General features: G+C 43.0%; 1 protein-coding gene across 2 annotated transcripts in view; it reads left to right on the top strand.

Annotated features, from left to right (window-relative positions):
• PIK3R2 (phosphoinositide-3-kinase regulatory subunit 2) overlaps window positions 1-11,147 on the top strand; it is a 159,647-nt gene extending 148,500 nt beyond the window's left edge. The window contains exons 15-17 of one of the 2 annotated variants that reach the window (XR_012236026.1): window positions 4,335-4,505; window positions 5,043-10,905; window positions 11,001-11,147. Coding sequence is in view for 1 of the 2 variants with exons in the window: in XM_073599585.1 (XP_073455686.1) it covers window positions 4,335-4,505; window positions 5,043-5,232 (361 nt within the window). In the remaining variant the exon portion in view is untranslated. Of the gene's footprint in view, window positions 1-4,334; window positions 4,506-5,042 lie in introns of both variants that reach the window. The other variant, XM_073599585.1, reaches the window with a different exon arrangement.
• The last annotated feature ends 1,202 nt before the right edge of the window (window positions 11,148-12,349 follow it).

The following is a 12,349-nucleotide window of genomic DNA, read 5'->3' as shown; positions in this document are numbered from 1 at the left end:
CAGAACGATCGGCGGATGCCGCTTTGTTCTCCCCTGCCTCTGCATGGTGGTTTGTCACCAGCTCTCCTCCTCGCCGCCCCACACTCACACAAGCCGATCCCGTCGGATCGGAAGCCAGCGCAGGAAAGCACTCTTTTTGAAAAGAGGAGGGGGGTGCGGTGGGAAGATGAAAGGGCGTGGCTTGGCACGGCGTTAGCGTGCGGCAACACCCAGCGCCGGGTACATTTAAACAGCTCCATTTTGCTGACAGCAGCTGACGGAGGGACACAAGAGCAGAAGGGGGCATGTAAGTGGTGACACAGGCATTCCCTTGGCACATTTACTGAAGCATCAGACTAAGCATTGATAGCAGCGGCAGTTGCTGGACTATTTGCTCAAGCAGTGGGTGTAATTTCTTCTGGTAATACCTCTGCATTTGTGCATCGGGCTATGATCAGAAGGGGAGGTAGAAACACCCCAAAAAAGGGCTCAAAAGTGCCTCCCTCAAGCTCTAAGAAGCTTAGTATCATCTCTACAATAGCATCCTCCCCTGAGAGATCTGAGGTGGGTGGTCAGAGTGAGCCATCAGAGCCGTCAAATGTTGCAACTGTTTCCAACACTGCAACCCCTGTCTATATTACTGAAGAGGTTTTTTCCACAGCCATGATAGGATTGGAGGAAAGGTTAGTGGCTTTAATCGCATCTTCCCAGAGTGGGACAAAACATGACAGGTCCCCTTCCACTACCTGGGATCCTCAAACAGAGGAACTGGGGGCGGGAGAAGACAAATTTCCCACAGGGGACCATGAAGAGGCTGATGACTCCTCTTTTGAGGGGTCAAATGCAGAGGGACCTCCTTCAGCTTCACACTCTGAGAGATTGATGGTGCAATCTCTTACTGAGTTGGTCTGCTCCACTTTTATGGTACCCTTAACTGAGTCGGTTGATAAGCCCACTTCTTGTTTGGGTTCGCTAAAGCCTCCTGAAGCTGTGCATGCCTTTCCTGTCCATTCATTGCTGGAACAGCTTATGTATTCTGAGTGGGATCACCCAGATAAGCATTTTTTTCCTCCCAAAAAGTTTTCAACACTTTATCCTATGGAAGAAAAATTCACTAAAAAGTGGGAAATACTAGCAATTGACGCTGCTATATCCTCTGTGAATAAAAGTTTGACTTGTCCGGTAGACAATGCTCAAATGCTTAGGGATCCAACGGATAAAAAGTTGGAATTCCTGGTAAAAAACACATTTTCTCTGGCAGGTTCAGTGACTCAACCTGCGGTGGCAGCAATTGGTGTATGTCAGTCCTTGAAAGACCAGTTTAAACAGGTGCTCAAGGTTATCCCTGATCAGCAGGCCCAGGATTTAGCCAAGCTACCAGGTGCGTCTCTATCCTACAAAGAGGAGAACTTCTGGCGTCAATCGACATCAAGGATGCATACCTCCATGTGCCGATTTTCCCCGCTCACCAGAAGTATCTACGTTTCGAGGTAGAAATCTTCATTTTCAGTTTGTAGCTCTGCCTTTCGGTTTAGCTACTGCACCTCCAGTGTTTACAAAGGTCCTGGCCCCTCCTCTAGCCAGATTAAGGGCCCAAGGTATAACGATTATAGCTTATCTAGACGATCTGCTCTTGATAGACCAGTCTGTAGCCCGCTTAGACCAAAGTATGGTCACCACAGTCGACTACCTGGAATACCTAGGTTGGATTCTTAACCTAGAGAAATCCTCCTTAAAACCGTCAAGGAGATTAGAATCTTTGGGTCTGATCATAGATACAGCCCGGAAAAATGTATTCTTGCCCCAGGCAAAGATCAGCGCCATAAAGGAACTGATTCAGGTGGTCAAAGCAAAAAAGAATCCTTCTATTCGGCTTTGCATGAGGTTGTTGGGAAAGATGATGGCTTCATTCGAGGTCGTTCCTTATGTTCAGTTTCATTCTAATTCAAGGCTGCTGCAAAACAGTATCCTATTAGCCTGGAACAAGAAAGTCCAAGCTCTAGATTTCCCAATGTATCTGTCTCCAAAGGTGTGCCAAAGTCTCAGTGGTTGATAACCAAGAATCTGCAGAAGGGAAAATCCTTCCTTCCAGTTACCTGGAAGGTGGTAACAACAGATGCCAGCCTTTCGGGTTGGGGAGCAGTCCTGGAGGAGGCAACCGTCCAAGGAAAAGGTCCAAATCAGAAATGGCCTTGCCCATCAACATTCTAGAGATTCGAGCAGCGCACTTGGCCCTGAGGGCCTGGACGTTCAGGTTACGGCATTGTCCTATCAGTATCCAATCCGACAATGCCACAGCCGTGGCTTATATCAATCACCAAGGGGGCACAAGAAGTCGTGCGGCCCAGAGAGAGGTGCATCATATCCTAACTTGGGCAGAAAACAATGTACCTTGCCTATCGTCAGTCTTCATTCCAGGGATAGAAAATTGGCAGGAGGACTATTTGAGTCGCCAGCAGTTGTTCCCGGGAGAATGGCCCCTTCATCCCGAGATTTTCCTGGCAATATGCTGAAGATGGGCGATCCCGGACGTAGATCCATTTGCATCCAGGTTCAACAAGAAGATCTATGAGTGAGCTATGAGTAAGCAGTCGCTATGATTGCGAAACGCGTCAGCTGATCTCTGTACACTTCCGCTGTAATGTTCTGTACACTTTTGTGATCCAGCTTTTATTAATAAAAGCACTTATTAGACCGGTGTGCGGCTTCCAGATTTCCTTGTTCTCCTCTGCTTCATCTTGCATCAGCCAGCACCTGGGACTCTTCTCTTGGATGGATTAATAGTTGCTCTTGTTTCTTTCACAAGCAAGTCTACCGGAGTGGTGGAGCTTTTTCTCAACAAGAAGATCAACAACTTTGTGTCAAGAGCAAGGGATCCGCTAGCATGCGGAACAGATGCCTTGGCGGTCCCGTGGAATCACTTCTCACTGATTTTATGCTTTCCCTCCCATTCTGCTGCTTCCATGACTTCTTCGCAGGATCAAGCAGGAAGGGAATTCGGTGAATTTTGTGGCCCAGAAGATCTTGGTAGGCAGAGATCATAAGGATGGCGGTAGGGGACTCATGGACCTTGCAAGGTCCGGTATTCCATCCTACCTTACAAAAGCTAAATTTGATGGTTTGGCTATTGAGACCCACAGGATTTCATCTAAACCAGGATATTTTTATACCTTCATTTTTTCCAGAACCCTGTTCTCCGGAAGAAAAGTCATTACATTCTCTTGATGTGGTGAGAGCACTCAAAGTCTACTTGAAGGCGACTGCACCGATTCGAAAAACGGATGTTTTTTTTGTGTTGCCTGAAGGTCCTAAAAAAGGACAGGCAGCATCAAAATCTACTATTTCTAAATGGATTCGGCAAGTAATTGTTCAAGCTTATGGTTTGAAGAGGAAGATTCCACCCTCTCAAATCAAAGCACACTCCACCAGGGCTGTTGGTGCTTCGTGGGCAGTGCATCACCAAGCCTCCATGGCTCAAATCTGCAATGGCACAACTTGGTCTTCAGTCCATACATTTACCAGGTTCTATCAGGTTGATGTAAAAAGGCATGAGGATAACGCCTTTGGGCCCAGTGTGCTGCAGGCAGCAGTATAAGTCCTCTGGTCTCATGGTGACCTACTTTTGTTGTGTGTCCCTCCCCTCAGTTGGCATTGCTCTGGGACATCCCACATAGTAATTACTATGGCTCTGTGTCAGGTGATGTACGATAAAGAAAATAGGATTTTTATAACAGCTTACCTGTAAAATCCTTTTCTTGGAGTACATCACGGGACACAGAGGTCCCTCCCCTCTTTTAATACACGTATATTGCTTTGCTACAAAAACTGAGGTACTCCCAGTAGTGGGAGGAGTTATATAGGGAGTGGACTTCCTGTCTTAGGGTGTGTCAGTGTCCATCACCTAAAGGTGGCCTATAACGTAATTACTATGGCTCTGTGTCCCGTAATGTACTCCAAGAAAAGGATTTTACAGGTAAGCTGTTATAAAAATCCTATTTTTTGTTAGTTTCAAGTCAATTCAGAGAAAATTTTAGGTTCTTTTCTTTTCTTTTTTTTTTTTTTTTTTTCATGGAAGGTTACCAGATTTGTTCACGGCTGTAAATATTCTTTTAAAATGTCATGCATGCAATAGAGAATTTCTCTCAAGTTTTTGTCTGTTCGATTTGGTATTAAACAAAACAGTACAAGGGATTAACCTATAGAGTGGAGACAAAGCCTTTGTCTTATTTAATGGACGTGTGAATGCATGTCTTCACTTTTTATTTTGCAAAGCCTGGAACTGTTGAAGTTGTTATGCTTTATGTTAAACTGTGTATTTAGAAAATAGATGTTTGATATACCCATGGTCCTTGCAGCCCATACTCCATGAGGGATGGTGAAGAGGATCTCCTACACCATGATGAAAGCACTTGGTACATGGGAAAGATGAAAAGAGAGCAGGCTGAAGAGATGCTGGCTGGGAAGGCAGATGGTACCTTTCTGATTCGGGAGAGCCGACAGAAAGGCTGTTATGCCTGCTCTGTTGTGTAAGTATGAGGTTACAAACCTGTCAGATATATATTTCCCGATTCCCTAATAATACTTTTGTTAAATAGTGTTTGTTTTTCTTAGGCTAAATGTATTTAAATAGATATTCATGCCAATATAGAATATTTATTGTTACTTTTATGCTGGCACCTAAAGCACTCTGCCTAAGATTAATAAAAGTTCATTGGCTCCAGTAACCGTACCCTGTAGTGGCATTGCATAAAATCTTAAGAGCCCATTCAGGCTTGTCCATTGTGCAAGTTCTTGTAACGCACCTGTTTTTGGTGTGGTGTGGTCCCATTCACTTTGAATGGCACCCGACCCACCAATACAGTAGAGTGCAGCAGAGGTTGCAGGAAGAGATGGGCAGCAGACTGGCAGCACTTATAACATGAAAGATTTTTCAATGAAGCTTATTTTTGATTGTCAAAGATAACTGTTGTTTTTATTACAATCACAATGCTGATGATCTCAAATAAAAGTGTATGCTGTGACCTTAAAGCCCCTAACCTGTTTATTCTTACCTCTATATATAGGGTCGATGGCGATACCAAACACTGCGTTATCTACAAGACAACCACTGGATATGGCTTTGCTGAGCCCTATTACCTTTATGCTTCATTAAAAGAGTTGGTTTTGCATTATCAACATACATCCTTGGTACAGCACAACGATGCCCTTAATGTCTCTCTGTCATACCCTGTGCTGGCACCACCATCTCGGTGAACCTTTCAATTTTTAACAGCAATTTCCCCTGTAGAAGAATGTGCCCAAGGTTGAGTTTGGAATAACTTTGTTTTTAGGCAGCCTGTTCTCTTCTGAGCCTGAGGTTGATGGAAGTCATGAAGAATAATGTTTTTTTAATAAGCCACGTAGAGTTGAGAAGCTTTTTGGTATCCTTGTTTGCCAAACACCCTCTTACCTTCTTGTGCAATGCAGAGAGTAGATGTCTGTGAACAGACCCGTTAGCACAAAGTAGTGTTTAATGGAATTTTTTATAGATGCTGCTAGTTACAGCCGTATACAGCAGTATCTGATTTTCTTTAATTGGCAGCAGGATCAATGAACTACTGTGTAACGCACAAGTACGAAGTTCCTTCATCCTTCCATTACCTTAGCTTAACTTTCATTAATCTTCTATTTTAATATATAACACCATTTTTTTTTTGGGGGGGGGGGTTTCTAAGAGCATTTATTTTATACGTTGCATGAGTGCTAAGGAGATGGTTGCTGAAAGAATGTAACGCACATTTTCTGCTACTTCTGCTCAGTGTATGGTTATCCAACATCCATATGTTGGGTTAACATACACTGAGCAGAAGTAACAGAAATTATGTGCGTTACATTCTTAACACATTTGTAAAGGTATAGAAATTAAGTAGCAAATCCTATCACAGATATGTTATGCCTGAGTTTTTCATTTAGACAAACTGTTCTGCACTTTAGTAAATGTATTGTGCATTCGATAGTGGACCATTAAGAGCACGTGTAAAGTGCACTTCACAAATATGAGTCATGAAGGGAGGCCGGAGTATTGCATCATATATTTCATTGTGTTTTTAACTCATGTCTAGCTACTTTGACTCTGATGGAGAATATGAATTCACTCAGTATACATGCATGTTCATATGTGTTTCTTGCAGAATTTCTCTGCAAGGCAAATTGCATACTGTTGCAGCTATAAAAATGTATTAATGTTAAAATAAGACACATTTTTTAAGAATACACTAGTAGCAGTTGCTAACATTATATACTGTATGTATCAGAAAATGTTGAAGATATCAAATTTGTTATTGCAAGAAAGAAATGCGGAATGGTACCAGACTGTGGTGCTGGCTCACCACATAACTGGTACCTCTTCAGGGGCAGATGGTTTATGGGCCTTTTACTTTGCTTGCTCTTTATGACCATGAATTATAGAAAAATGTAGTGTGTATGACTAAATGCAGTAAAATTAATTTGAACGGTCCACCATATAGGCAGTAAGTGCACAATATTTTGTTTGGCCTACCTCTAATTCTTCTTTAAATGACCTGATGGGCTTGTCAAGTAAGCAAAAGGTGATGAGGCCTAAGGCTAGATTCCCACCTGTGCGACCTGCATTCTGTATGTATGTAGCCCTTTCATTACAGTGGGTTGCCCTATCCGCAGAAATGCAGGGAAAGAAGGCCCCCGATTCTTTCTTTTTTGTTTTTTTGTTTTTTATCGCGCCACACAGTCACATGATGCCAGAGACCATGTGATTTGCTGCATGTGAAAACGCACTGTGTTTGCCAATGAGTTGGGGTGCTATTAAGAATTTATGTCACCCCCACGTTTGCTAAAGAGCAGCGTGTTTTGCCTGCAGGTCGGGAATGCATACGTTTTTACGAGCGTTCCCGACCCACAATAGTGTGAGCCAAGCCAACTGTGTCAAAATGTAGGCAGCTAGTGGTGCCTCCAAATATAATTAATTATCAGTTATAACTTTCTGTGTCCTGGGAAACCCCTGGTGTGAAGTATACATAGAGCTCTATCCACCCAAGCACTAAGCCTAAACCTGACCGTTTAAACAGTCTAAAATGTGGCGTCATACTGGCCATGGAGGCATCAATATTTGGCTGTGGTCATGGGATTCAAAGAAACCAGTTCATTCTTGGCAAACATAATTTTGACTGCATTTTTTCTTTGTTACAGTGTTCATTGCTTTATTATAGATTACAATTAAAAGGGAGTTTGTGAAGAAGTACAGCACCTATATGCTTGGGCTGTGAAACAGCCATTTACTGACTGTACTCTATGGGGAAAGCTTTGGGGTCCTTCCCACAATGCAAGGTTTAAATGCTCATTAAAGCGAAGTTCCACCCAAAAGTGGAGCTTCCGCTTTAAGGCCTCCTCCCCGACTCCTGTTTGTGAAACTGAGCTTTTAGGGAGGAGAGGGGGAGAATGTACCCGATTTTCACAGGTACCTGCTCCCACTTCCGTTCCAGACGCCTTAGGCGATCAGAAGCAGAAGATCTCCCTCCCGAAGTCTTCTGGTACAAATGACAGGTCCTAGAAGAATTTAGGACCAGTCACAGAGCGCAGCACCGCTCGCGCATGCACAGTGGGCACCCGGCTTTGACAGCTTGTGGCTTCATAGTAGAGATGCCAACGCCGCCAAGGGAGCTCACGGGGAGAACACGGCGCAGGTGAGTGTACCGCTGGGTTGTGGGACAGGTGAGGGGCTGTTTATTAAAACTCAGCAGCTACACTTTTTGTAGCTGCTGACTTTTAAAAAAAAATATGACTGGAACTCCACATTAAGTCTAGGGGATGATGAAAAAGCTGTAAAGCTAGGTACAAAGTTGTGTTCGCTAGGAATCCATGCATAATTGCACATATTCCCGACCCGCAGGCAAAACGTGCTGCTCTTTAGTAAACGCAAGGGGGTGACATTAATTGTTAATGGCACCCGCACACATCGGAAAGCGCAGCACATTTTCTAGTGTGCAAACTATGCGGTTCCATGCAGCCTTGTTTTTAAAAAAGGGTCAAGAACTTTTTCCCCAGTGTTTCTTGCAGGTAGAGCAACCCATTTAAATGAATAGGCTGCTGTTCTCATGTAGACAAGGCACGCCGGATCCACAGAGACATGAACCTAGACTAATACTTACCTTAAAGCCTTGTATACACTACTAGTTTTTTTTTTTTTTTTTGTTCAAGCCAGCGGGCTAAACGAAAATAACCTGACAGCTCAGGTCAGAGCCACTGTACTATCTATACAATGTTAGTAGTGATCTCCCCTGCTGTTCTATTGTGTTCTGACAGGGGAATGCCCCCCCCCCCCCCCCCCCCGCCAGAACACTTTGGTCAGTGCTCTTAGCCGTTGGCTGAAATCACTGATCATGAGCAGAACTTTTTCAGTCATGCCCTTCTACAGAGCCAGCCGAACAGCCGGCTTCTGTTAAACCGGCTGTAGTACACCTGGGCCGGTGAGGCCCAACATTCGGCCTGTGTGTACTATTCTTTATTCTCACTGCCCTGGCAGCTGGCTCCTCTTCTCTTTGATGCTTTAGGTTGTGGGCTATCCCTTACTTTCCTCACATACAATGTGGGACTGCTGGTCCTGCTTTGTACATTATGACATCAAAAAGACAGTGGGGAGTAGCAAAGGAAGTTGGTTTTGGGGGGACAAGTCGCAGAGCAAGAAATGTAAGTATTAAAGCTTATTCCTCTACTTCCACATGTAATAAGCGTTTTAACCCTTATAGTACGGTGAGGCTCCTCTGTAGGGGTATTTTTTTTCTGCTGACCAGAGTGGAGCTTTAATGCTAGTTTTAAGAGTAAAGCAGAAACTTATCACGGAATCCCGGCCCTGAAGCATTCATTTAGCTGTTGAGGAAACTGCTTTTGCTTTTAGCACCTAATTCGTTGTTTTGCTTAATTTTTTTAAGAGGGTGTTTCATTAGTACTTTATCCTGTGTTTGATTTGTTACATGGGTTAATTTGTATAAAGTCTGTGCTTCTATAGGCACAGAAATAAACATGTTATTGGCCCACTTTATAAGAAAAGTTAATGCAATGTAAAAAAGCAAGTAAAAAAAATCAACATTTTGAGAAACATAAAATAAGGAAACAAGTTACCTTATTTATATGAAAGAGCTTTTATAACACTAAAAAAATGCATGTTTCAGAATTTGAAATAAAGGACAGAATCTTTGTACAATCTGGCTGACTTCCTGCCTGGTAATGCCATGTAAGAAAGCCAACCCCTTTCCAGCTAATGTGCATACATAAATAATTGTGTTTAGCATTCTGAACAGATATGAATACTTTCACAAGTCCATAAATGCAATTAACAGCACTACAAGAGTTAAATGCTTGTTCCTGTCTAGGAGATGAAAAAGCTATTTTACTTACCTGCTCTGTTTCCCGGGAAGATGGCACTTCCCCATGGTGGTGAACTGTTCCTCAGAATCTTCACATACACTGCAGGGCTGTGGTTCATGCATCTGTCCTGATGACATCAGAGGATTGTTGACCACCCGATGGGAAGGTAGAAGAGGCTACAGGACTTGTGGGATCTAGCAGCAAAGAGGAGAATGTGGGAGCAGAGGATTGAGTAACTAAAAGTGCTTTACCAAGTCTCCTAGACAGAATCATGCACTTAACGCTTGCAGTGTGGGCGCAGCCCCACTGCAGGGGCAGATTTTTAAGTTTCATGGAATTCAGATCTAAGGTTTGTTGAACTTTTATTTTGTCAGCAAGCTTGCATAGCGAAAAATGTGTAGCTTCCCCAAATATATGTTGACCAGTTTGCTTTCACTAAAATGTAAATGAATGTAGACCAGTGCACTTATACCATTGGTATACGTGAATACAGTTCAACATTCTCCTGCTAAATTTAACTCTAAAAGACACAGATGTAATTTATTTGGAAAGCAATTTGTACAATAATACATGGATTATTACAACACTAATTCTGCTTTCTTGCGTTCATTGAAGTACACAGGGGAGATCATTCGTTCTATAATGTCTATACTACCACCTGCAGGAGTAAGACGCCAAGCACAAAGACAAAGCAGAGTCTGGGGGGCAGCTACTGCTGGTGGCCAAATACTCCATTTGCTAGAAGCGGCTCAGTTTTCGCCTAGCTACATATGAGGACCTAAGCTACTTCTAGGAATTTAGTTCCATTCCCCATGAAATAGAAGTCTATAGCAAAGTGCAGATAACCTGCACAAAACCCACGAGTGCGGAAAAAAACGCAATGCATCAGTGTAAAAATCTTTTCATTCAGTATAACATTTGTTTCTATAGTGGAGAGAACAAGTATTTGATACACTGCCGATTTTGCAGGTTTTGCTACTTACAAAGCATATAGAGGTCTGTAGTTTTTATCATAGGTACTCTTCAACTGTGAGAGACGGAATCTAAAACAAAAATCCAGAAAATCACATTGCATGATTTTTAAATAATTTGTATTTTATTGCATGACATAAGTATTTGCTCACCCACCAACCAGTAAAAATTCTGGCTCTCACAGACCTGTTATTTTTTCTTTAAGAAGCCCTTCTGTCCTCCACTCATTACCTGTATTAACTGCACCTGTTTGAACTCGTTACCTGTATAAAAGACACCTGTCCACACACTCAATCAAACAGACTCTAACCTCTCCACAATGGCCAAGACCAGAGAGCTGTGTAAGGACATCAGGGATAAAATTGTAAACCTGCACGAGGCTGGGATGGGCTACAGGACAATAGGCAAGCAGCTTGGTGAAAAGGCGACAACTGTTGCCGTAATTATTAGAAAATGGAAGACGTTCAAGATGACAATCTCCCTCGGTCTGGGGCTCCATGCAAGATCTCACCTCGTGGGGCATCAGTGATCACGAGGAAGGTGAGGGATCAGCCCAGAACTACATGGCAGGACCTGGTTAATGACCTGAAGTGAGCGGGGACCACAGTCTCAAAGAAAACCATTAGTACACACTACGCCGTGATGGATTAAAATCCTGCAGCGCATGCAAGGTCCCCTTGCTCAAGCCAGTGCATGTCCAGGCCCGTATGAAGTTTGCCAATCACCATCTGGATGATCCAGAGGAGGAATGGGAGAAGGTCATGTGATCTGATGAGACAAAAATAGAGCTTTTTGATCTAAACTCCACTCGCCGTGTTTGGAGGAAGAAGGATGAGTACAACCCCAAGAACACCATCCCAACCATGAAGCATGGGGGTGGAAACATCATTCTTTGGGGCTGCTTTTCTGCAAAGGGGACAGGACGACTGCACTGTATTGAGGGGAGGATAGATGGGGCCATGTATCGCGAGATCTTGGCCAACAACCTCCTTCCCTTAATAAGAGCATTGACGATGGGTTGTGACTGGGTCTTCCAGCATGACAACGACCCAAAACACAGCCAGGGCAACTAAGGAGTGGCACTGTAAGAAGCATCTCAAGGTCCTGGAGTGGCCTAGCCAGTCTCCAGACCTGAACCTAATAGAAAATCTTTGGAGGGATCTGAAAGTCCGTATTGCCCAGCGACAGCACCGAAACCTGAAGGATCTAGAGAAGGTGTGTATGGAGGAGTGGGCCAAAATCCCTGCTGCAGTGTCTGCAAACCTGGTCAAGAACTACAAGAAACATATGATCTCTGTAATTGCAAACAAAGCTTTCTGTACCAAATGTTAAGTTCTGCTCTTCTGATGTATCAAATACTTATGTCATGCAATACAATGCAATTACCTAAAAATCATACAATGTGATTTTCGGGATTTTTGTTTTAGATTCCGTCTCTCACAGTTGTAGAGTACCTATGATAAAAATTTCAGACCTCTACATGCATTGTAAGTAGAAAAACCTGCAAAATCGTCAGTGTATCAAGTACTTGTTCTCCCCCGGTATTTACACTGTAGATCAAAGATGGGTAGCATTGCCTCTTGCATATATAACAATTAGCCATAATTTCTATCGTGTATGCAGTTCATTTATACATGACAATGCTGCTGAAGCTGAACAGTGCTTTATTTTAGCTATTGTATAGTCTAATATGTTTTTGGTAAAATTGTAGCATCCAGTTAACACTAATCATTCTATATTAAATAATTTGTTGATACCTAAAAGGTTTAGGATTGCAGGTTCCCTATTACATTGTGAAAATCACCCATGTAGGGGTGTGAAATTGAAGGAAAGAGAGAATGTCCTTATGCCATCACTCGCAAAGTAGTAGTGGTCTCTTAAGGCTGCTTTAATGCCTTGTGACATTTTATTAAATAAGGCTATTTTTCTTTAAAGTCTTTGGATTGTATACCTCGAAATATAATATGTTAGGCTGTTGCACTTTAGTCTTTTAAAATAATCAACCCAGAGCCGAAATCAG

This window comes from Aquarana catesbeiana, linkage group LG01 (genome assembly GCF_042186555.1).
Source record: "Aquarana catesbeiana isolate 2022-GZ linkage group LG01, ASM4218655v1, whole genome shotgun sequence".
Taxonomy (NCBI): domain Eukaryota; kingdom Metazoa; phylum Chordata; class Amphibia; order Anura; family Ranidae; genus Aquarana; species Aquarana catesbeiana.
This window is presented reverse-complemented; position numbering and strand designations above follow the sequence as displayed.